The sequence below is a fragment of the Orbicella faveolata genome, unplaced genomic scaffold, assembly GCF_042242905.1.
Source record: "Orbicella faveolata isolate gen_17 unplaced genomic scaffold, um_ofav_v1 contig_36, whole genome shotgun sequence".
NCBI lineage: Eukaryota > Metazoa > Cnidaria > Anthozoa > Scleractinia > Merulinidae > Orbicella > Orbicella faveolata.
The window spans coordinates 14,306,666-14,333,204 of NW_028301565.1; the positions used below are offsets into that span (position 1 = coordinate 14,306,666).

Consider the following 26,539-nt stretch of genomic DNA (forward strand, 5'->3'; position numbering starts at 1 on the left):
ACGCAGCAAATTGTCAGCATTGTATTGGTGTGTTGAATAATATAGACTTCGGCACCAAACACGAACGTTTCAATCAAATTTTGTGCAAGGACTCTCTCTTTCCAGGCATTGAAGGACTCTTGCTTTTTCTCCATTAGCTTCTACTATATGTGCTACTTCAACTAACTTAGAAACTAAAATGCACCTAGCTGAATAACTAAATTATGGACTTAAGTTGGTTTTTGGACCATGTTAAGTAATGGGAATTCATTCCCAATCAGCCTGTGAATACAGCCGTCTCCTGTCGCTCTTGGCCAGATGGGAGGCTGTATATGTATAACCAGATCATGGCTTTTCAAAAAGATGTTGAAGTAAGAAGTAAGTCTTCATTATGTATGGCACGAGAATTCAAAATGTGTCAAATATTTTTGAAGTTGGCCTGAAATATTAAATAGTGAACTACACCAAAATGTCACAGAGTTAGCAAGATTGCTCCGCACTATGGAATATTGTTTTGCAAATTGATCGACCTGAACATATTCTCTAATATACGTATAGACCTCAAGACAGCATACTATTTAGGACTTGACTAAGCCTTACCCATCAACACTGTCCAGAGCAATGCTTTGAGGATTCTGCACATCAACAAGGATAGCCTGATAACTGCCATCAAGTGAGGCAACTCTGATGTTATTGTCATAACTGTCAGCGAAGTAGACGTTCCTTCCAATAACATCTACTTCAATACCCATTGGAGAACTCACGCCCCTTACCACAGCTTCTTGTGATCCATTAATTAAGAAAGATCGATAGATGTTTCCATAATCATCAGTCCAGTATATTTGTTTCTCTTTTGGATCGTAGGATATCGCTGCTGGAGCATACTCAAATGCAACCTTCAGTGGGATTACCTTTGCTGGAGAATCATGGGGGAGAGGGATGAAGTGGCACAGTGTTCGACCAGATTCACAAAATATCACGAAATCATCAGCATCTGCAATAACATGAAATAATATTACTTTAATCTCATTCTTTGTTACCCTTATGGTAGTTTTAAGACAGTGGCTATGGCGTTCAAAAGAACCTTTTTTTAAATTTTATTTGGCTTGTGAGAGTTTAAATTCAGGTTGTAATCCCGCCAATGAACCATAGTACTGGAAACGTCTGTGCATAAGTGTGAAGACCAGAATCATAACTCTATCATCTTAGAAGCCCATTACACTTAACCATGCACTGACCAATGCACTTTGGTTGAAATACCTAACCATAATGATTCTTTTGGCTAGGTGTTTGGATACGTGTCACAACCAGTTGTGCTTTGGGCATGGTCAAGGTACTGTACAGTGTAAGGAAGTAAATAAGAGAATAAGGAATCCACCTGTCTGGGCATCACAAAAATGTCCCACTTATAACCAAATTTTAATACTGGGAGTAAAAACATTAACCTACCTAAACTTCCAGTCTCATTGGAGCAGATGACTGATGCATCTTCAAAGTGATAACAGTAGCTGTTAGCATTCCATTCTGCATGTTCACAATCTTCAATCGAACTCTCATTGCCCAAGCAGTGAATATTACTCAGCCATATGTGACCATTTCCTTCACCAAAAAGTGCACGCTTGGGAGCAGCAACGGCATTGTGATACCCGAGTTCCCTACAAACGACTTGTGCATCCTTGATATCCCAATAATCATCACAAATAGTGCCCCAGTAGCCATCGTGAAATATCTCTACTCTTCCTTCAGCTCTTCTTACTCCATCAGCCAGTCTCAGTTTTTTACCTATTAAGAAAGATTATACTTGCAGTAAATATTTTAATACTGATAATGACTATTTTATTCTGAAGTTTGTTGTATCAGTTTCTGTTATATAATTATTTACATCTTTATAATTTATTCTGAAAGTGCCATTATACCTCGATCTACTCACATTGCTCTGAGTGTTATAACCCTGGTGACAGCGGCTTCTTCACTTTACTGAAGCAAACAAGCCAGTGAGGGGAGTCCCACGCGAGGGATAATCATTTCTGAAAGACTTACATGTACTCCTCTACTTTATGACTCTGACACGTGCGTTGAAAAAATAGGGGAAAGAAAAGCTCTGGGAACAGAGTATTGTGCCTGTTGAATGTATGACAAACAATGCCCCCTTAGCTTGCTGGGATGGTACACTGTATGTAAAAGTAGGCCATGCATATTGCAGTTTACATTATATCTCCCACCCTCCAGCAGGTTTCCCTGACAGTCCCATTAATAATCCTACACGTAGGCTCGCAAAGATTCATAAAAAAGATACAAAATTATGACATTTGTATGATAGCACAGAAGGCTCACAGTTCAGTTGTGATTTTTGACACAGTTCAGTTGTAATTTTGACCCAGTTCAGTTGTGATTTTTGAAATAGTTCAGTTGTAATTTTTCACAGTTCAGTTGTGATTTTTGACAGAGTTCAGTCGTGATTTCTGACACAGATCAGTTGTAATATTCCATACAGTTCAATTGTGATTTTTAAATTACAACTGAACTGTGAAAAATCATAATTGAAAACTCACAACTGAAGTGTGAGCCTTCTGGGCCATTGTACATTTGGGTTCACTTGTTTTTTCGTTGAGTAGCTTTTATAAGTATTTTTCCTCTTTCTCAAGACTTCCACGTACAGTCACTTGGAAATAAAAATTTATGGTATCACACGTACAGTGAGGACCAAAAAGGTAGAAAATCTTCTTTGGAAATATCTTTAGTGACTCAGGTGCTCATAAACGAAAAAACTATCAGTGATATTTTCTTTTTTTTTCATTACAAGTATCATTCAATAACTTGACATAATTCAAAAGAAGATACTGGCATTATTTTCAATTGCCAGTTTTCAGAAAAAGTTCAAAATATTCTACCTGGTAGCATTTCTGGTGTATACTTGCAGACCACTCCCACATCTTCACTGTGCCTGCAGTTGTGACTTCCCCACCCTCCATGATGGCATGCTGCGATACTTGTTTCATCACCAACACAATCGACATTATCCAGCCAAATTTGCTGTGGTGCAGTGAATCCCTCATACCAGCCACAGCAATGTGTACTCCAAGCTCCCTCTGAATACCCCAGCATGCGACAAATCACATTTGCTTCCTCAATGCCCCAGTAGTCATCACAAATTGTTCCCCATGTGCCATTAAGAAACAGTTCTACTCGTCCCTGGTTCGACGTTGTTCCAGACCGCAAACGAACGTGTAACTCTGTACGTAGAATACACAAAAACAAAAGTTGTCATATCTTTCACTGTTTTGCAAAATACTCAATCCATTTGCATCAGCTTTTTATGGCAGATAGCAAATAGAGGCAGGAAATGAAAAACACTTATTTGAAGCAAAGGAGCAACATCAACTCACCTGGATGTGGTCCTGGTGCTAAAGTTGGGCCTTAATAACAGGAAAAAAAAGATAAGCCAAAAGATGTTATCAAACTTCAACAAAAGGTACTGCAACATTGCAACACGTAAGGTGTAATGGCAACCAACAGGCTACAAACTGTAATTAAATAACTTAATAATTTATCAAAAAAGGTGATAGCAATCTCTGCAAACTCATGCCAGTAAGTTAAATGCTCGATTGGTATTCTGAAATGCATAAATAGGAATCACAGACAGTCAGTTTACTGCTGTGAAACAAAGACAGACCTGTCACATCCCGAGCTCAAAATTAATGACTTGGATCTTAAAAGTTATTTTCATCTTTCAATTTACGATTCCTGCAAGGATCTATGGCAGGGAATTTAAGACCCTCATCAACTACCTCTCATGCCTAACGAAGTATCAGGCCCAAAAGACTCGAAGGTAAATTCACTCAATCTCCTGATTGGTGGAACAACAAACGGTTCACATAATGCTGCACCCAGTTAAAGAAAACGAAACTGGATGAGCTCAAATTCACTTGTACTGGTGTACAGTGTACCAACACAAATCCCCGTGGAAGCACCTGTGGATCAGCTATTTACCTTCAGTTGGTGGAATAGAGTCATTTCTGCACACAACGCCTGCATCTTCTGCATGGGAACAATCATGTTCTTCCCAGCCTCTGTGACGACAAGCAGCAACGCTTTGCTCATCACCGCGACACTTGACATTATCCATCCAAATGGGAAAGGATTTGTTTCCTGCACCAAAGTAACCCACATGGAAGGCCCCAGAAAAGTTCAGCATCTTACAGACAATTGTAGCCTCCCTCAAGCCCCAGTGATCATCACAAATGGTTCCCCATTTGTTGTCATAATATACTTCAACACGACCCTCGTGCGATGAATTTGATCCACTAAGACGTACTTTCAGATCTGCAAAAAAGCGTTTCCAATATGGGTAAGGAACTCAGTCTCAGAGCTCAAAAATTCCAACTAGAAGTTTAATGTATTCTGTACTGTCTTGTATTATCCATCTGTAATCAAAGACTGAATAAAGATCAAAGAATAGCATTGGGCAACAATAAAAACATCAACCAACATTGCCAAAGGAAGTACAAAAGTTCATTGATTCATCAAAGAACAGCTTTGGTATGACTAATTCCTGGTTGTGCTACTGCTTAAAGGATCACATCATATGTACAGTTGATTTGAGAAAATTACTGTGCTTCCCCTTCAATCACTTTGAAGTGCTTAGAAATAATAACAGTTAAACTCATGACCAATTGATGAGCCTGGGACAGGTGCCTTAGGGATGGTGGAGCCGAGATATGAGCCTGGAGCAGAGCATGCAGGTATCCACTGCAACCCTGAGAGCGGCAACCACCAGGTACAGTGGAGATACTTAGCACCCCATATACTTACCATCCCAGTGAAAGGGTGGAAGGTGAGAGAGCAAAAGCACTCAAGAGGCAAGAATGGCACTCAAAGGCAAACTGCACATTCTCACACAGCTGGCAAGCAAAACATGTTAGCCCTGCATGTAATGAGACCCCACCGAGTATGATTGCCCTGAGAGACCACTGACCAGCACTGTCTCAGCTCAAACTTTGCCTAAATTACATTTAGCCCCATTATTTTTACCTGGTACAGGAAGTGGTGGTGGTCCTGGCTGGGTCACTGAAAAATTGAAGAAGATATAACATAGCATAAGAACAAGGTAATCACTAAAGGCCAGTTCTCAAAGGTTATTGAACCCCTTCCTGATTGTCATCTACAAGTCCATCCAGAGTACAAATGTACATGGATCATCTAATAAATCAGGCAAATCAGGTACTTTTGGATATTTAAGTTGTGCAATATTGATAATAAAAATGCAAAAATGACAATTGATTATGCTAGTCACAGCTGAATTGTCAAAGTGCAAACTCTATGTTCTCACATGCACACTCAGCTACAAAACCTATACTGCTCGGGCTTGCGTATACAACAGACTGTTGAAAGGCCACAATATTTTCCTACATTTTCCCTTATGGGTTTTTTAAGAAAACACTTCATGCAAATGACACATCTAGTTCCATTACCGTTACTGCAAGTCCTGTTTCCAGGTAATAATTCCACGCCATTTGGACATGCGCACTTGCTTCCTCCACCAGGAGCCAATAAGCAGAGATGGCTGCATCCGCCATTGTTAATGCTGCACAGTGAATGATTCACATCTTAAAAGAGGAGCGAACTTACATTAGTCACAGTAGTGTCCAAGAATTAGGAGTCACTCATAAACTTAAATTTGCACCATGCATGTTAAGTTTTGCTTATGTATTAGCTTTTATTTGGGATGCCTTGTAAAAGAAACAAGGGTCCACTGTTTAACAAAATTGACAAAACAATATGACAGGAACTACATGTATCATATTGATACAATGCTTACAGCAAATATCATAATTATCAAATGAATCTTCTTACTGAATGGTTGTCTTGACTTGTCAGATACCACAATACCCGCAAGGTAACCATTTGTGAGATGACCATAGTTGTAATGTAAGTTAATTGGCTGGGTCATGTTAAACCACTCAATGCTACGACTGTTCTCGTCCGCCCAGTAAAGAATATCACCATACAATGCTAGATCTGCTGGACGTATATTTTGTCTAATATATCCAAGCTCTGTCTTATTCCCCTCGAAGTCTGAGAAATCAATGTAATTGTCATATCTATCCATCCAGATAATGCGATCAGGATCATGATTATAGTCAACGACCACACTCATGGGGAACCATGCGAAATACCAGTCAACTCCAAAGGAAACTAAGCTCCTGCGATTTTCACCAGTTAAATCTGCTCGTTCTATTCTTGGAGAATCAAATCCATAGTCTGTCCAGAACATGTACCTTGAATTAGTCAGAATGAAATATTAATAACAAATAGTTAGAAATAAATTAAATATAATTATATTTAAATTGTAATAGCGGAGCTCCAGTTATCAAGTGACCATATCGTGGGCTCAAGTTTAGAACTCATTGAGGTCACATGTTTTCTTTAGAGTTGACCGCTGACCAAGCGTTGGTTTTCGATTGGATTGCAGGCTCGTGTCAGGTTAACTTGTTGTTATCAGGGGCTCGTTTCTCGCAAGCCCTGGAAATTTTTCGGGCACGGAAAGCCATAGCAAAATCTCAAACATTACGATTACAGAGCTGTTTTATTCACATATTTTTAGTATGAACAGAGGTTCCCTTTGTACAACAAGTAATTCAGACATATACACCTCTCTTTCTTTAAATACCAATTAACTAAAAATCGCTTTTCGGGCCCAAAAAATTTCCGTGGCTTTTGAGAAATGGGCCCCAGGGCCAGGTTGTTTGGAAATGCAGGTCAAGACTAACCCAGGATTAAAAGTTAACCAAAGTATAAATTTTTCTTGGATGTAATTGTTTTCACAGCTTTTCAAACTCAAAACAGAATGAAAAACAATATAATGCACAAAACCTCACTGCAATGCAAAGTTACAAAACTCAAATCAAACTTCTTGCTTAACCTGGGTTGCTCAAAGTCCACTTAAGCTAATCCAGTCCACGCAGGAGCTCCGCTTTTAGGCTTGGCTGATACATTATTTATGTGTCATAAATACAAGACAACACCACACGAGAAAGGACAACAACACAGCACAATAATGTTCACTCAACTCAAATTTACAGAGAGGAACAAGTCACATGTTGTGCCAATAAACAGTACTTGGTACCTCAAAAAAGTGTTTTCAGTCATGTTCTACATACAGTACATTCATTAGCAATACTGTCAGACTTCTAATTATAACTCATTATATTGCAATTTCACAAAAGGAATGGGACATAGATTAACGTTTGTTATCATGTAAAAAGATTATCTTGGAGAATGACTGGCACATGCTTTGTCTGTGGCTTGGATTCTCCCTAATTTAATTGTCTTGCAAGAAAAATTTGTGTCATGACCACAGTAATTAACTACATGTATTTATTAAATTGAACCTTACCCACTCTTTGGATCAACAGCAATCCCACGGGGGCTGAACAAATCTTTTGTAATCAATGTCTTTCTGAACGAGCCATTAAGGTTTGCCACTTCAATTCTCTCAAAGATGAAATCAGTGAAGTAAATCTTCTCACTTTCCCATTCAACTGCCAGTCCATAAATTTCGCCAAGGTCATCTCTTATAATAACCTTAATCAATGAATCAAAAGACTGATGATTAGCTAACCAATAGAACTAAATTTTTAATTAATATATATACATGTATTGCCCCCATATACTTATGCGATTTTTGATACAAGCACCAAACTTTGTAGGATTATGGGCATTCCCATGCTAATCAATTCCTGATATAGTGCCAAGCTCAGTTTTATAATTCGATCCAGCTAGTTAGCAATAATTAGAGTTTTCACTCATTAGACCCCCTACAAAGTTCTTGTGAATGTTCTTTTTCGAAAATTAATTAACATTTTTACCTAAGGCTTACGTTTTGATGTTGTTGATTACAATTGTAATTGTTCTCCCTTTTTATTCAAATAGTGGAAATTTTCCTGCTAAAAATATTAAATAAATGAAGGCCTTAATTTGCATAAATCTGAATTTTCTCTTGCTGCCCTTTCTCTACATTTCTGCAACACTTTCTCTTGGTTCGGATGGTAGGAGTGCCATCTCATCCTAATTTATTTCTATGCAATTTGATGCAACTACATACAGCACAAGCGTTTGTTAGAAAGTCAACATGTAAAGGAAGAAATGAGTTGATTTGAGAACATTTGGATGAGAAAATGGAATTGCTAGGACATTTGAGTCATTGTGCCACTTGACATAAATCTTGTCCAATTCAACAGAACTAAACAGAACCAAACTGGATCACATATTCAAAAGGAAACTGTCTCGGCCAAAGAAGCAGCAAACATACGTACAGGAAATATTTTCCAGACAGCAAAATGTTCCAGTATGTTCCTTTTGGAAGGAACCGACAACCGAGGTTGATATAAAGGAGGCGTGCACAATGGTTGCCGACTACGATCCTGCGTTCGATCCGTTGTGCAAGAGTTATGCCATTTGAATCTAATATCTAAGCTAAGTACAGTTGACATGATTGCCCTCGGAGCCAAATATAACATGAGATGTCTGGCAGAGCTGGTCAACTGCGTGCGACAACATAACAATGGAAAAGTTATCAGAAAAAAAGAAAAACATAACTACCAATATCTTACTATAGCCAAGTTAATTTTCTAGAACTCGACAGCTGTGTATTACCGTTTTCAAGCTCTCAGACTCAAGAAATGAGTTTTGCAAAAGGCATGGCGGCAGACAAGTAAAAGATACACTCCACGCATGTTATTGATTGCTGACACCCAAGTTAAAGAGGTATTGTTAATGTTTGACAAAGACAGGATGACTGGTAGTATTTGTACGCTTCCTCTGCGTAAAACAATGGCAACATGATGAGTTTAGAACGCACAACTACTGTACTAGTACGTAAATAAATGCTCAACAGATCATTCATAGCCAGTGGACCTTTTTCTCATAACTGCCAAAAGGAATCATTGCCGCAGACTTTGCTGGCATTGGTAGCCATGATCCTTGTGAGACAAATGCTAAATTCCAGTCATGAAGCCTGCCCGTAAATCTAAAGAATGCACTTGGCATGTCAAAAGTCAAGAGACCCCTTTACCAGAGTATGTATAGGCTGCATGCTGCACGCAAATCTCCTTAGGAAAGAAATTGTTGACAGATGGCATGCTCTTGGCTTGTTGATAGCCAAAAGCAACAGTGCTATGTTTGTCATATATCAGATCTGGCAGGAGTGGTAGATGCAGTTGTGAATGGGCATGTTATCCCCTCCTAACCTGAAAACAGGGGTTTTAACTGCAGAGTCCACAACACGTCGACCACAAAATCGACCGCAATACGTCTTCAACAACCGCTATAAGTTTCCAATTGGCACGTGCGGTATCCCACTGATCCAACAACCTAATGAAGCGCGTCACATATCAAGGAGGATACGTGCAGGAACAAGCAACCATTCCAACCATTCCAACCACTGTACTTCCCGGCTTTCTACACATCTCGGTAGAGAGGGCTAGATGCAGCCAAGATGGATTACCCTACAAGCAGCAGCTGCTGGCCGTAGTGCTGGGCTATTGTCGTTGTAAAACAAGCAGCAGCAAAAGATGTAAATTTGTTACATGCACTTCCCTGAGCACTTTGTGTGGTGGCCAATGCATTCGCGAGTGTGTGATACGGAAATTTACGAACACCTAAAAAATCTGTAGGTTTTATTGCAGATAATAATGGTCTAACCAATAGGAGGCCCATCGACAAGACGCAGAGCTTTCTTTTATTTTCAATAAATGTGGGATTTTAATTTTTAATTTCCATAGCAACACCTAGTTAAGGGCAACATGCCTTGGTAAACAAGTTGGAACCATTGAAATGAAAGTATATTTGCTGATAACCTAGGTTAAACAGAGAAATTGCATGAATTTTAATACATTGTGGTTTCCATGGAAACCAGTGGATGTCTATCTGAAAATGCTCGCATATTGGTGACTGCTATCGATGTGCCAAATTTCATGCTTGTATCAAAAAGTGCACTTTTCCTTAAATTTCGAGCTATGCTGCCAGACTACTATCTATTCTGTGATAGATAGTGAGTAGTGTAGCAGTGTACCCTTATTAACAAAATGACACCTGCTTCTTGGCATTTTCCAAGTGCCTGTGAGGAGGATTTAGATTAAGTTTTGAACAACTAGTAGATTTATACTAAAACAATTAGATTATGAGCTCGAGATTTCTATCATGTGATAGTTGACTCGGGCAGCACCTGAGTCAACTATCACACTTGGAAATCTCGAGCTCATAATCTAATTGTTTAATAGACAACAGCAGCAACAGAAGTAACAACAACAACAACAGCAAGACAATGTGTATGTGTATACATACTTAATTGGTCACTCTCCATTGGGGCTTTTCAGGACCAATGTAAACAAACAATGATAAATAAAATATTCAAATAAACATAACTAGATTAAGAATCCCAACTAGCTGGAGGCAGACCAGTTGGCTACATGTATTTACAAGTCCAGCTGAGAAGTTGAACTCAAGGCTACCGAGAACAGTATTAGCTAGCAGTCAGAATGGTATTTGAACCCGGGACCTGCAGATTTCAAATCTGGCGCTCTAACCACTAGGCTATGCTGCCTCTGCATGAGGCAAAAACAAGTGTAAAGCAGGTTCCGATGCATGAGAGGGATCTATCAATAGAAATCTGACTTCTATGCAGCTGTTTGGATCCTCCTTTAATAACAGACAGAAACGGTGTCCTTTGTGGAGAAACATACACCAATGAATGGAAAACCAAATGCACTGCATCAAGACTCTGCTTTTAACTCTTACTATTTTTAAAAAATACTTTAATTTTAACTTCTAGCATTAAAAGTTTCAAGTTATTTACCTCACTTTCACCAGTAACTAAACTCATTCTATTTATAGTCCACAGGGCGATGTCACTCCAGTATATCATCCTTCCTTGATTGTGCATATCGATTGCACCACCCTGGACAAGACCTGACTTCACAGTCTGCACACTGACGTAAGTTTGGTTAGAGGCTGTTAGGTTAATGCATTTGATGTAATGTTCGTCAATAAAATATAGACTGGGGTCTTCTGTGCAACCAAATACATCTAGAAGGGTAAAACAAAACAACTAATTATATGAATGTTAATAAATATGGGTATGAAGTCTATTAAAGGTGAGCTCTGTGACCTACATGTATAATCACTATTAGAAAACAGTCCTAAGGAAATATGTGTGCTGATTGGTTAAAAATCTTGTTTCTATAACTTAATAGAAACACAGAACTAGCATGAGCTGTTGACGTAATGATGGTGCGAGCAAAGAGAATTTACATTTTGATAATCAAAGTTGACAAGTAAATACTGTTGTTTTCCTTTTTTCATCGTGGTGTTTTCTAAGAGAAATAGAAAACATATTCCCAATGTTTCTATTGAGTTATAGAGACACTCATTTCTTGTCATCCCAAACTTCCACTCGTGTTTCTATTAAACAATTAGATTACATGTATGAGCTCAAGATTTCTATTTAAACAATAGAGCGTTTCTGTTGAGGAACTATCGGCTGATAGTTCCGAGACATAAACACTCTATTGGCTTTATTGTTCAGCACTAAATTTTCTTCCGCACGCCAGTTCAAAAATCATACATCCTCGGAGACCCAGGGGCAGTTAGTGGGGGCGGGGAAAAGTCTAAATGGGTGAGAAAAAAAATTTGGGTGAGAAAAGTCAAAAACAAGAGGAAGAGTTCTCTTGTTCTAGACTTTTCTTCACCCGAATTTTTTTTTTCTCAGCCTTTAAGACTTTTCCCTGCCCCCACTAACTACCCCTGGGTCTCCAAGGATGAAAATCATATTGAATTATTTTCAACTTTTTTACATGAAAGCCGTGAAAGCCAAATGTAAAATTTGAAAAAGAAAACATCAAACAAAAACCCTCTTAATACAAATTCAATTGTTTATTTTCTATAAGCCCGCTTGTTTACAGAAATATTTTCACGGACGAGTACTATCCATCCAGGTATTTTCCTCAGACAGGCACTATGGGCTGATAGTGTCTCTCTGTGGACGAGCACTATCGTGTCACGTGATCAATTTAAACCAATAAGAATCGCAGAAAATTTAATGGTGAACTATCATGCATAGAAATCAAGAGCAAATTATCTAATTGTTTTAGTATAAATCTACTTGTCGTTCAAAATCCTCAAGATTCACAGACACTTCAAGAATGCCAAGAAGCTCTGGGGCCGTCATTTTGTTAACAAGGATACACTGCTACGCTACTCTCTATCTATCACAGAATAGATAGTGAATAGTGTAGCCAATCCTGATCTGTCCTCTTCCAACTAACATAAACAGTAGCTGTACCTTTACTATTTCAAATTAGGTCAACAAAATGGTTTTTCTTGTTGTTTTTTAATGCTGTATTTTTATCTTCTATTTTATTAGTTAATTTCTGATTTCGCATATTTTTGTAATTCAGCTATTAAGGAATGGCCCGCCTGGATTAGCCTTTGCTAGTTGTGGGCATGCCCTTTTTTTGTAATAATTTGAAAATAATAAAGTGTATAGAGTGTATAGGGTGTCGAGTGCCAATCAGAGAACAGCATTTGTGATACAACACTAGTAGATTTATACTAAAACTCGATAGAAACACGGTACATGTTTTCTATTTCTTTATTTATTTAATATATGCAAGGTGATTTCAGGAAAATTGGTAGGGAAATCATGGCAACTTTTGAGCGATCCTAGGCAATTTTAGTCAATTAAAGGTCCCTTTAGCCAGTTTCAGGCAACTAAAGCAACTGAAAATAAATTTTTTTGAGAAATTTCACCACCAGCCTTGTTCCTAACTTGCATTAATATATTGTTTTTTTTTTTCTCAACAGCCCATTTACCAGCATGCAAAGAATGTCCCAGTGTATGAGGTTTGCAGCTGGTGTAACTTACTTTAAAAGTTTGTGTTTGGCAGTCTGCAAATGTCATGCACCGACATATAATAATGGGCATTCAAGTCAGGGCATAACAGACTTGAGGCTGACAACATGTATATCGATAAACAACTTTCAAACAGTTGCACCTTATGCAAGTAGCTAGTGTCTCAATGGACTCAGTAGTAAGCTTATATCTTAATAGTTGCAGTCTTAGTAAAATCAGTCAAAATAGAAAAAAATGGTCAAATTCATACCTTTAACAAAATGTAAAATGAAAGGGGTTGTAAAATACCTCATATTAAAGACTGCACAGTACAGTCTTTTAATACAGAGCTTGTTTTAAGCTAAATTTAAGCTTAATTCTTAGCTAAGCTGACCCTGGTGCATTAATACATGTAAGCGTAATACACCCAAGCGTAATATAACAGTTTGTATGGAGAACAGTGGCTAAAACATAAGAGTTTGTATGGAGATCAGGAGTTGACATTAAATTTGTTCAATGTACGAATTTAACATCAACTCCTGATCTCCATACAAACTCCAACTTACATTTTAGCCACAGTTCCCGGGGGGGGGGGTTACTTTGGAAATTTCTGGGTGGTGATGTGCTGTTGGGACCCTTAGACCCTTAGCCTATACCAGAGCTAGTTGTTCTCCATACAAACTCTTATATTACGCTTGGGTCACCTGTGTTTAAGACTTAGATGCGATATTTCATGTGTCGTTCTCGAAATTAAAATTCCGTTTAAGTAATTCAGCTGATAAAACTATTGGAAACGATACTTGTGTTACCTTAAACTCCCATGTAATGGCAACGAACATCAGTTGACAACTGCCAAAACCCGTACCCCGGACCAAGAGCTTGCCCTAAATTTTGACCCGGGAGTTTGAGGATTTCTCGAATACAGTCTCATTTAAAAACTGAAATCATTCAAGAATAAGTACCGCAAACGTGGAGAGTTGTTGGTAAAAACGCCAAGACAAGTTCAAAGTGCAGAGGATGTGAGAGAAAATCAGGCTAGTTCTGCACTTTTCAAAACGGCGCCTGTTAGGAGGAGCCATCTTGAAAATCGTCCGGGCGACGACCTGGGGTCGAGGTTGAGGGATATATCCTCGAAGAAACCCGCTAGTTTTGAGTAGTGCTCCCGGCCCAGACATTCACACCAATTTGCCTCCCGGCCCGATCAGTGAGATAATTCTTGCAAATTGGTCAACGTTTTAAAAAACACATCCATTTTTTACATACATTCATAGACATAATTTGCATTGCTTCAATGAACGCACGGCGGGGCGTCCTTCCAACAAGAAAATGAAATCTGAACAGTTTTGAATGACGCAATGTGTTAACACGATTAATCATTCTTGTAACGTATCAATCAGCACTGGTAAACTGATCACATAAAAATGCTACGAGTAAGTCTACACAGGCAAACACTGGGACAGTAGTAATAAAATGATTTACTACGTAGTACAGTGGCTTCAAAGATATATTGGCAGCAATTTCAGCACTGATTTTTTTCACAACAATATTCGCAAGAGTGGCAGAAAGTTCCACTGAGTTTATATACTTCCGTTTAAATCATAATCGAACACCTGAATTATATTTCTCATAAGCCAAAAACAGAATATACCAAAATTATAAACTTCTGTCAAAAGATCATGATCTGATCATAATCTGTTGCTTCTGTATTTACTTATGTAACCCGAAATTTCTAGAGTTCATTACTCAAGACACGCCTCACCAACTCCTTTATCATAAAATTAGAATGCATGGGTGGTTTTTAATCTATACAGAAATGACAAAGTTCGTCAACCAGTTTCCAAGGGCTTTTCCATTGGAGATTGGGAGGGACCGCACTCTTCTCCCCTCCCCCCCCCCCCCCCCCTCCCGTAATCTCCAAGGGAAAGAGGTTGAAAGGTCATGATGGTGGTACGGACGAAAGAAGCTAAACAGAAAACGTTTTTGAAAGATAAATGGACATAGATGTCCACAATGTAGCGATCGTCAAATAAAGAAATCATGCCATTGAGCTGAGGGATTCGAACGCGCACTGGTTTGTTAATGACCAACATGACGGCGATGACGTCACGTAGAAAATCCAAATGAATCATGATGACTCAGCGAATGAGAAAGGAAAACTCTGAAAGCTTGATTCTGAGCGGAGACTTCTTATCCTCAGGAAGTTTAGTCATTCACAACATAGATGACAATACTTCCAATGTTTAATAAGCACAACTGGAAAGCAAATATCTGAAATTTAAACTGGCAAGAATGTTTCTGTATTTGCATAACAACAAGATTCCAACAGTGCTGGCATTCAAGACTAGACGTCCAGACGTATATTTCAAGTAGCCAAAGACGAAAGAAACTTATAGGAAACCTTACTGAAAGCATCAATTGACTAAAAGATGCCAAACAAGGAAAACAGTGCAGCGTAGAGCGTACGTAGGGACAATGCAATAACTCGGATTAGGTCGATTAGCCTTCATCATTTATGCGCTGAAATGATCAGCGAGGAAAGGGTTTAAGATAAATTTTGTTGTTGAATGCCAATATGGCTGCCGTGACGTCATATGAAAATCTCCATAGCCTTAGGGTTTCATATGGGGTAACAAGACAGCAATTTACCAATGGCAAAACCAAAGCCAATATGTTTTATTAAAAAGGTGTCTTTTCAGAGTTTTATAAATCAATCTTCTTGTAACAAATTCAAAAACTGCGAAAAGATGTGTAAATGTGAGTTCCTTTCTCAGTCGAGTAAGATAAAGAATGATTACAGCAAAGGGATTATTCATAATTTATTATTGTTTGTAAACTATGCGAAACTTTTTTTTTGGAAGTAAATAATGCATTGAGCTGAAACATGAAACCGCAACGGTCACGAAATACTTTAGTTTTAATGGTATTTTGACTGCGGCGGTAATATTGTAATAATATAGTTTTGAATAGTTTTAATCAGTATTTAATTTGTGATTTTACCTGATGAATTGTGATATTAGCGTTGTTTAGCTGTTAGGTTTTCATTAGTTATTAAGTGGAATACCTGTAAACTAGCTCTCAAGCTAAGCGTATATCCACGTTAAATAAAGCATTCATTTTTTCATTCATTCATACGTTTTAGGCAGGGACAAAAACGCCAGAAAATTCGTTTCAAACTGTTCTTTATGGAATTTATGAAGCATCTTCTGTGTTGACCAGAGTAAAAGACGTCGTTTGAAATGTAAAACGGCTTACGCAATGCAAGGACGTGGAGTTGGCATGCATGCATGAACCCATTTCCTCTCTTCAGAGCAACCGACAAAATAACAACGTTATCAGACTTCTTGAGCGTCTTTACTGTACACTTTAACGCAACTTAGCCTATTCATGAATTCACAAGTTATTGAAAACTAAATACAATACAATAAAATGCTGTTACTTTTTTGCCTACCAAAAATAGACAGATTATGAAAACCCCATGCACTAATTTAGACTTTTGCGGCACTCCGTTTTTAGGTCCAACATTGATCAAACTATTGCAAACAAGCAATATGTTATGCGTGATGCAACAGAATAAATTACTGTAGCATAAAAAAAAAAAACGGGCATAGTTCATTCCTGCTTCGGTGTGCCAAATCCATGAATTTTATGAACCCCTGTAGTTAAATCCAACGAGGTGTTACCATACTTCTTTAACATCGCATTAGCTCCTAAACACTATATCATGAACACTGGCACTTATGAGAGTTATGAACCATTCGATCTTCGAAAAAGGTCCGAGGTGTATGTAATTCTCTTTCAAGCCTATCCTTGCCGGCGTTATGGAAGCTTGTTCGAGTAACCTCTTAAGGCACGCAAAGGATATGAAACGTCTTACTGCGACCTGATTAGTCGCATGCTGAAAAATTTGCCCGAGAAAGGAGAATATAATGTAAAATCAGGCGTGACTGAGTTTGCTGCATGGAGAAAGAACATTAAACAAGTGAAATTTGCCTTAAGGCGGGACTGTTAAGTTTTACCTTGCACGGCCAAAGATCCGAGAAGAGCCACGCATATGACAAGACTTCGTGAAGACAGCGGTGCGGAGGATGGGAGCAAAAGCATCGTTACAGGATGATGCTGCAAACAAAACAGACGTAATCAGTGTATTTTCAAGTAGGTTTCGTCGAAAAATGGAGACCGACGAAATGAATCGTGATCAGTCTTTTCGAGGTAATAGCTGCTTAAAACTGACCAAATTAATTCGGCCACGGTTACTCTCGGTTAATCGTAAACTATGGTCTAAAAAGTCACTCCTATCCCCTTACCTTCGACTCCACTTTTCTGGAAAAGTTATGTTTTGCGGTCCAAAAGCGAGTCGAAAACACACTTACAAAAGAACTCGACTTTGGCAGCACAATGAATTGTTTTGCAGTATGAATCTTGAATAACTTAAGTACTTAAAAATCTAGTTACGTAACAGAAGACATTATCCAAAGAAAAAAGAATCACCGATGCATGTAAATTACGGCCCGGTTATTGCACACGAAAGTTTGTTGGTTTCAAAATTAATACCAACACCAAGCGAACGAAAAATATTGACCATAACAAACAGTGCACTTACACATCATCTTAAACATGATCGCTTTTAGATCCTTTATAAATTATCGTGTATTTCACTTCGATGCCAGCCTCAACAAACAACGGAATTGTGATCGTTCACTGTGAAGTTTTGGTATTCCATCAAAACCTCTCTTATTAAGACTTGTTTCCCGTGGGCAAATTTTTGAGGTTGGCCAAATGAGCTCTTTGGTCAAACAAAATCGATATTGCTGCTTGTAAAATGAATATATTGTTACAGAATTTAGATTGCTGCCTCTCTTGGTGATTCGGCAAAAACAGACTACACTTGCACCTTTTGAACTGAAGGACCTGTTTTCACATATTCAGCAGGGTTTTGATGTTTGTGAGCATGACTGCCCGCTCCTCTGGGACGTACGTCCTCTAGACTATGACAAACAGGCAGGTCACACAAATACAACAGTTTTACTTATCAGTTTACATCCAAAACCAGTCGTTTTAATCTTTACACCATGCAAATAAGGTGGAGCAACTACAATGATGGCACAAAATATTCAGAAATGTTTATGTTGTTACGGTTCACTTCAGTTGATCTGGTTAAGTGGTTACTAACAAAGGAACGTTATTGCTGCCAATTTATTGTGTTTATAATGACTCGTGCTAAATGCACACAAGTTCGTCTACGTTTAAATGTGTCTCGAAACATCTTGTTTTTCTTTACATTGAATGCAAACCAAAGTTCTATGTGATATTGGTGATACTGAATTATATTTTACGGGATTTGTAAATAAACAGTTCGTCACAACAAACAAGTCTTGAACAAAAAGAGCACCGACACATAATTCATTTGGCACCTAACTTGAACGCTAGAAAATTAATTGTGCAGGAGCTACGAAGACCGCGATGGTTATTTTTCTGATGTGCAATATTATTTATAACTGAATTGAAAGTTAGCTCAAAATAATGGTCTTCTAAGGTAGAAAAACGCCCACATGTAAAGCAGAAGTAATCAAAGGAAACTAACCAAGGTTAGTTACGTCTTAGGAACATGATGAGTAGGAAGACAAGTTACGAATGTTGGCTCTTTTAATTTTAACACGTGCTTACCGCGTGACGTGGTTTTCTGTTTGAAGGGTCGAATCAGGGATTAATCATAACCAAGTTAAAAAGTTAAAAAACATCGACCGAGCAACGGGCTGATTTTCTCTTAATTTACGGATGACACTGGCTAAATAGGAGTTTCAATGAATTGACTACATAACTTAACAAATTGAACTGTCAAATAAATAGTCATGTCACTTTTGTGTAGTTTCCTGACTTTGGTCCCTAAGAGCAATAGCTGTGGCTGGCTGATAATAACCTTGGCTTATGACTCAAGGAAATCATGTCTTTGCGCGTTCCTCGAAGATTCATTGCCCCTCATCAGGCCAATACAGATATCCGGCATTTGATTGGCTGAAGGGAATTATTTTTTAGCAGCGAAAAGTTAACTATAGCTCACGCTAAGACAATACTGAGCTGCTTCAGTTGTTATGACTAGCTTAAAGCACTAACCAAAATGCACCAATGAGGGCGCTCGATCTACTACTGCTGCAACATAAATAGTATTGGACTGAATAAATCACGTTCCTTACAATCATGTTTAAAAATAAAAGAGACGGGGAACGGTTAAGCATACCAACACGTTCTGGTACAATGTGCTTTAGGCAAATTTGGAGTTAAATCTCATTTATTTCTTCTGCCATTTTTTTCTCTCGCGGTTCAGTTAAGATGTTAATTTCCATCAGGTCGTCGTAACGATAAATCATTTGATCCAACCTTTCATAATAATGCATTTTTGTTTATTATTCCTGCACTTTAAATCCATTAACTGCCTGTTTAGTGTATCATTTATATGATTCTTTTCTTGTTAGCGTATTGGTTTCGCACTGAAAGACTATGCAATCGAAGTCTAAACTTGTGAGTCATCGTCTGCGTTAGTTCAGTGGAACGAGGCACAAAATTTCCTAACAGTCGACAGTCAGTGGCTTCCTCATGTCTGGTCCTTCTGGTCCCTTTTCTTTTCTTTTGTCCTTTCCATTGCCCGCCATTTTGAAACCGGCGGCCTCGTGTGGAAGTCTAGGCACATTGATCATTGCTTGATCTTTTTTTTATTATTGACACTTATTCAATACACAGTCTGGAAACGATCACTTGTAATAGAGACATTGAGGGTCGACATTTGAGTTCCAATAAGAGTACCAGTACGAAATCGACTTTCAAAGACTTTGAATCCATTGTCATTTCCGGAACCCTGTTCGTTCTTTCTGAAGAATGTTCGTTCTTACTTTTCACTGGATGCAAACCACAGTTCCATGCGATATTGTTAATACTGAATTATATTTTGCTGGATATATAACTGAACAGATCATCACAACAAACAAATAAGTCTTGAATAAAGTAAGCACCGACCCATAATTCATTTGGTACCTTGAAATTATCAAGGAGCTATCTCAATGAAGAACGCGACAGTTATTTTTCTGATGTGCAAAGTTATTTTTAAATTGAAAGATAGTTCAAATAATAGTCTTCTAAGGTAGAAAAACGTCCACATGTAAAGCAGAAGTAATAACCAAGGCTGATGACGACTGCTTAGGAACATGAGGACCAATTACATATGTTGGTCTTTTTTTACACGCGCCGTTGGCGTGACGTAGTTTTCTGTTTAGAGGGCCGAATTAGTGATTAATCATGACCAAAACGCAAAAACACCGACAGAGCAACGAGCTGATTTTCTCTTAATTTACGGATGACGCTGGCTAAATAGGAGTTTCAATGAAGTGACTACATAACTTAACAAACTGAACTGTTAAACAAATGTTCATGTCATTTTTTTGTGAACTCTCCAAACATTGGTTGCTAGGGACAATACTTTTGACCTTAGCTTGAAGACTCAAGGAATTCATGTCTTTGCATGCTTCCCTTCAAGAAGATTCGTTGCCCCTCATCGGGCCAATTTAGATATCCAGCATTTGATTGGATGAAGGGAATTATTTTTCTTTATTAGCAGCGAAAAGTTAACCATAGTTCACGCTGAGACAATAAAGCTGCTTTAGTTATTATGACTAGCCTAGAAGCATTAACCAAAATGCACCAATGAGGATGCTCTATTGCATCGTAGATCACAATCACAATCGTAAAAGAGACGTCGGGGAATGATCATGCATAACAACACGTTCGGGTCCAAAATGCTTTAGGCAAATTTGGAGTTAAATCTCATTTATTTCTTCTGTTATTTTCTTCTCTCATTAATGTTAATTTCCATCAGGTCCGGCGCCGTAACTAGATCATTTGATCCAACCTTTCATAACAATGCATTTCTTTTAATCATCCCTGGACTTGAAGTCCATTAATTACCCGTTCGTGTGGTACGGTATATACCAAAAAATATGGCGATGTTCATGAAAAATTCCATCTTTTAAAAAATACAAGATTTGAGACCCTTCAACACTTGTTAAAAACATTTTGAAACGATCTTGCCGAATTTACCTCTAGGTAAGTGTGAAATTTAAGGAAAGTACGCAGTGGTATAAATTTTTTTACGTAGCAAAGGCCATAGCAACGGCTGTTTACAGTAAAAAAAATGACCAAGAATATAGATTAGTTTAAAGATATATGAACGATACTTTGTGGTAAAGCTGTAAAGAGATGCACAACTCGATTGGTAAAATTACTTGGAAAAAGCTTTGCCTGATTTACCATCACAGGCTCATTCAGTTCCCTTATGAAACTATAGTTTATTGCATAGAACGAAACAGAAACTTACAAGATATGCTTGTTTGAAAATCAAATCTTGTTTTCTAAAAGCGCAGGAACTGTTGGCGTCAATGCTGTAAACTAAAACTCCAAAAGGCCGTGGCTGGTTGCCATAGCAACCATTTTCAGTAAAACCTTCAAAATTTATTTTCTGTTCATGAGTGTAATCGCACGCAATTGATCTTTCTTCACCATATTTAAACAAACGTTTTGGTCCATTTTAGGGGACTATTCCACCTTAAGTCTATCATTTGGATGATTCTTTTCTTGTTAACTGTGCAATCGAAGTCTAAACTTGTGAGTCATCGTTTGCGTTTGTTCAGTGCAACGAGGCATAAAATGTCCTAACTCGACAGCCAGCGGCATCCCTCTCGTTCCTTTTCTTTTCTTTTGTCCTTTTGATCATAATCTTTCATTTTATAAAACAATCGCTCACAAAACTAATTACTGAACCATTTGAGCAGCAGGTAATTAAGCTGCTGCTAGGATACTCATCTATGGTCTAGCTAGCAGGGTGCTTTAGAACTGAGCATGTCATCATGCAGGAATGTGTCCAACGACTCTTCCATCCATCGATCAAGCTCATCGCTTCTTTTCTCGTTCAGCCCATTAGGTTGAGGGAGGGAGAGACGAATGGCATTTCGGAAAACTCCAAAATTCTAGATGACGAGCTATTTGTTTTGCTTTTGATTATTAACCAACATTTGTTAACTCTGTCGATAAACAAAGAACTGCGGCGAGACACTTTGCCTCGTTTGCATTCAACATCGAAGCATTGTGTCATTCAGTCCGCACAAAGATAAACAGAATTTGCGAAAAAATAAATGAGATTCAGAAATTCCACTGGCGCTGTAAGCAACTGATATTCCATTCAATGAGCCAAAACTGCGCAACATATTGAACATAGAAAAACATTTTTCGTTCTAAAAGTGTTATGCATACGTTTTACCAACCTAAAGATGATAATGGTGTCTAATTATAAGTTAACCGCTGTAGCGAACACACTACGGTAGTTTAATTTACCTTTACCCATTTAACAATTAGATCATGAGCTCGAGATCTCTATCGCCTGATAGTTGACCGGGGCGCAGCCCGAGTCAACTATGACGCATAGAAATCGAGAGCGAATAATCTAATCGTTTTAGTATAAATCTTCTAGTCGTTCAAAACTGTATCTAAATCTTCTTAAAAGACATTTCGAAAACGCAAAGAAGCGGCCGTCATTTTGTTAACAACTGCGCTCTGCTGGCCATTGGCCATAATCACTATCTGCAACAGAACAGATAATGATGAGTAGCGTAACCAATCAGAGAATCGAACGGTATTCGTGATAGAACGCTGGTAGATTTATACTAATCCAAGTTATAAAAAGCTGAGTATTTCACTTGCCCGTCGATGCAGCACAGGATGTTCTATAGAAACTAATAACTCTCAATGGTCCGAATACTGCACCAATATTGGTACCTTCGTGTAGGAAGAAATAGTTTCGATCGCACATTTGCCGTGGTTCAATGATGTGTTGAATGCAATGACAGCTGCGTTTAATAAACAATATAAGTGCACTACTTTTCAAATCTACGTCATCGTGTGCTATAGAATATCACATCAGTGCCAAAGTTTGGCACTAATCTCCAAAAGGAGGAACAGAGACTCTGGGAATGACACTCATACTCGATTTCGTACTAGTAGTCTTATCGCTATCCGATTACAAGTGATGTTTTCAGACTTTGTATTGAATGAGCGTAATAAAAAGATCACGCAATGATCAGTGTACCTAGACTTCCACTCGAGGCGGTCGGTTTCAAAATGGCGGGCATACCAAAATCTTTTGATGTCAGAGTCTTCAAGGGTGCTTATTTTCCGGTTCTTTGTTGCATCCTCCAAATTCCGAAAAATTTATCTCCAACTCTTTACTGCTATATCTGCGTGCAACATTTGTAAATACAGTAATGTACTTCATGTAGGAACCTACAACAGTTTTTTGAAGTCAGGCAAAATACATGTTCCTGTATTTTGGAGTAGATATTGGTAACTTATGCCAACTGGGTTCTTAACTTGTAGGTTCCTAATTTCTATAAAGGAGATATAGTTATTGATTACCAAAAAAATAAATAAACTTGGGTTTGGTCCTTAAATATACAGTATGTATTCACAACTGTGTTATGTATTTTCTTGTAATATAAATTTGCAATTTCAAAGTCGCACTCCTTGGTTAAAATGATGTTTATCATAATTTAACGGTAACCAACGTATAAGAACCTGCCTGATCTTGCATGGTTAAAGAGGTTCTTATTTTTGGGTATTAAAAGGGCAAATTCCCGCCAGCAGGTTCGGCTTAAACCATTGGGTTCTTACACGCTGGTTATTACAAGCATATCCAGATGAGCTCCCAGTTCATCAGCTGGAGAAGTTTGTAAGTCCGAAAGGAAGCAGTTAAGGGTTGAATTGCGTGGTGCAGCGGAATGACATCTGAAACAAACTTTGAGCGATCGCCTTGCTGGAGTAATCAAATTAGCAGTAACAGCGATAATCTATAAAATCTTGATAGGAGTTTTACAAAGTTCCGAAGACATTTTCTTATTTACATAAATTTTGCATTTTAATTATTTCCTACAAATCGGCTGGTGATACCGTTGAATCTACCCACATTAAAATCGAATTCCTTGCTCAAATGTTTGTGTTTAAAGGTAGATGTTTTATCTGGTGGGTAAAATATATTCTATTTTTTCTTATGTTAACAATTTACAGCGTCTCTTAGGATCTTCTTTCTAACAAAAGCACTGATCAGCAATTCAAATTAAATCTAAAACAATACCATGAGACACTGTGAAAAATAAATTCAGTGTCAACTGCATGTAAACACGAGATCGCTTCAAGTTACTTAGCGCCTCACAACTCCTATGGAATGACTCATAACGATACTGATTTTCGCTTCGAAATTCAATTTTTTTCCTTCGAAGCGATACAAATCATTTGCAAAGCATATGTTTTGTCCTTCATTTTCAAACTATACTGCATTTAGTATACGAAATCTATTCCAGATGTTATTAATGCAGCATGCTCCTTAAACGTACGTTTATAATATCAAGCAAAAGGTATTCGATAGCAATTTAAAACCTTCAAATTTTCCGGAAAGCATGCTTAAACTAAGTCTAACAGCAGGCCCGGTAAAGGCTTACCTCGCTTAATTCGTCACTCCGTTTTCGTTGTTGTTTAGTCCAGAGTCTTCAGGAGGTTCTGATTACGGAGTATGATAATTCTAAAGCTCTTTGTTTCATAAATATGTATTTTTTTTCAATGTTTTCCTTTTCGTATACGTCACTTAACCCCAGACGTTCTTTGAAGAAAGGACTCGCTCTCTAAACGTCACTGCTTTTGTCGTAAAAAAGATATATTTACATCAAGTGATTCAATGTTGCCAAATGGACAGATCGTAACATTTCTTATATTGTTCATAATTCTGCATGGCAAGCGTCCAACTAGGCTACACTGCACCCTTGTTACCAAACTTTATACGTAACTGGCTACCTTAATTTGGTAATGCCTTAAGCTATTATTGGTGGCAAACAGCTGGTAAGCTAGACTAGAGAGTATTAAATAATGACTAGAGACCGAAACAAGAAACTGAGAGGAAGAGGTTACATGCCCCTAGCACCCAGCACTTGGATGGAGAACAAGGCAACAATGATTGCTCACGCTTTTTCGTGTTAGCTTTGCCACTCATAGGACAATGAAATTGCTCAAAAAGCAACGCAAACAAGAAAGAAAGACGTTTGGGGGCGAGCATATGTTGACCTCCTTTACTGTCTTTGACGTCATGTGTCGTCTAAACAAGTTTGCAAAAATGAAGATGTGTCATTATATACCAAGACTAAAAAACTCCAATTGTGTCTTCATCGTCATACCAAGTTTGCAAAATTTACGTTGTGTCGTCATAGTTTTTAAAATAAGGTTGGTATGACCAGAGTCTCGTCATACCAAGTTTGCAAAGTTGTGTCGTCATACACTAGACTTGCAAAACTTTTAAGTTTTGCCGACATAAAAGTCTACAAAATTTAGGATGTGTCGTCAAGATCGCACCTCGATTCCAAAACTTGAGATGTATCTTCACACAAAGTTTGGAAGACTTAAGAATCAAATCGTGACTCGCGACATAAACGAAAAAGAAATTTACGTTAAACCTGTTAGGTCGATAGTGCCAACTGAAAAACGCACATGAGAGAAATATCATATGACCATAAATTCCGCATTCCGACGTTAAACTCCGGCGTTATTAAACAATTATTGGATGAGGTTTTTGTGATATCCAGAATAATCAAGGTGGAGGTACGGCCTATCAGCCGAAGCCGAAGGCTTCGGCTGATAACTCTTACTGAGACCTTGATTATTCTGGATATCACTAAACCGAATCTAATAATTGTTTTATTATACATGGAACGGAAAAAAAAAGGAAATCATGTTTTTGCTTCTTCACTGACGGCAAGCAATACAAAGCGAGCGAACTTAACATGATTACCCTTAGAAATCATGCACCGCGGTCATACATGACATGATTACCTGTGACCTTGAGTGTCCTTGACCTGATTATTGTATAATCTGCAGCTAGATGACGTCACCGGCGCTGATTCCGAAAATTCACTGTACGCTTTCGGCCAATCAGAAAAGAGATAGTGGGTTCAACGTGTAATAATTGTAATTATAGAAACCGAGTAAAAGCTGTGATAAGGCCTTAGAAAAAAATTTATACTTTTTGTATATTTGACATCAAACTATGTTTATTCTAAAAATATTTCATACCACTCGTCAACTGGCATTCGCGACGTTTTTCCTCGACCGTAGCAAACCTGCATGTAGGACCGAAATTCTAAGGTACAAAGGTATGAACTCAATCACAAAAATGCAACTTGCACAAGTTTTGGCGTTATCAAATTCGGAAACTAATGCAGTTATAACTGTCAGTACACAACGCAAAACACTTTGGTTTGTTTTCATCGTGTTGTTATTGCTCTTTTTTTTCTCTCCTCTTTGACTTTTCCTGTTTAGCAATCCATTTTTTTTGCCGGTTTATATATATTAGATTCACTAGATTCAAACAGTAATCACCGCGCCGAAAGTGGCGACCAAGCTGCAATCAAGCAATAAAACTCCATGATGTCAGCATATCTCGAAAGTAGCAGCCTTCATGTCAATAATGACAAAGGTAACTTCATTTTAGTATTATTTAAGTATTACAAGACTAACTGAGAAACAAAGGAAAAATAAAAGATAGAGAAAGCTTTTAAAAAGGGGTCTCATCTATAGGTGTGATGCACAGCTTTT

The 26,539-nt window shown here is 38.0% G+C and overlaps 1 protein-coding gene across 2 annotated transcripts in view; it reads right to left on the reverse strand.

Annotated features, from left to right (window-relative positions):
• LOC110064321 (uncharacterized) overlaps window positions 1-24,493 on the reverse strand; it is a 63,978-nt gene extending 39,485 nt beyond the window's left edge. Inside the window, exons 1-12 of one of the 2 annotated variants that reach the window (XM_089275377.1) lie at window positions 24,400-24,493; window positions 16,885-16,984; window positions 10,835-11,064; window positions 7,376-7,563; window positions 5,833-6,257; window positions 5,451-5,585; window positions 5,011-5,046; window positions 3,970-4,302; window positions 3,366-3,395; window positions 2,871-3,212; window positions 1,429-1,761; window positions 580-973 (exon numbers count right to left, since the gene is read on the reverse strand). In XM_089275377.1, the coding sequence (XP_089131503.1) occupies window positions 580-973; window positions 1,429-1,761; window positions 2,871-3,212; window positions 3,366-3,395; window positions 3,970-4,302; window positions 5,011-5,046; window positions 5,451-5,585; window positions 5,833-6,257; window positions 7,376-7,563; window positions 10,835-11,064; window positions 16,885-16,969 (2,531 nt within the window). In that variant the 5' untranslated portion in view covers window positions 16,970-16,984; window positions 24,400-24,493. Of the gene's footprint in view, window positions 1-579; window positions 974-1,428; window positions 1,762-2,870; window positions 3,213-3,365; window positions 3,396-3,969; window positions 4,303-5,010; window positions 5,047-5,450; window positions 5,586-5,832; window positions 6,258-7,375; window positions 7,564-10,834; window positions 11,065-16,884; window positions 16,985-17,172; window positions 17,347-24,399 lie in introns of those variants that run through there. The other variant, XM_089275378.1, reaches the window with a different exon arrangement.
• Between the last annotated feature and the right edge of the window lie 2,046 nt (window positions 24,494-26,539).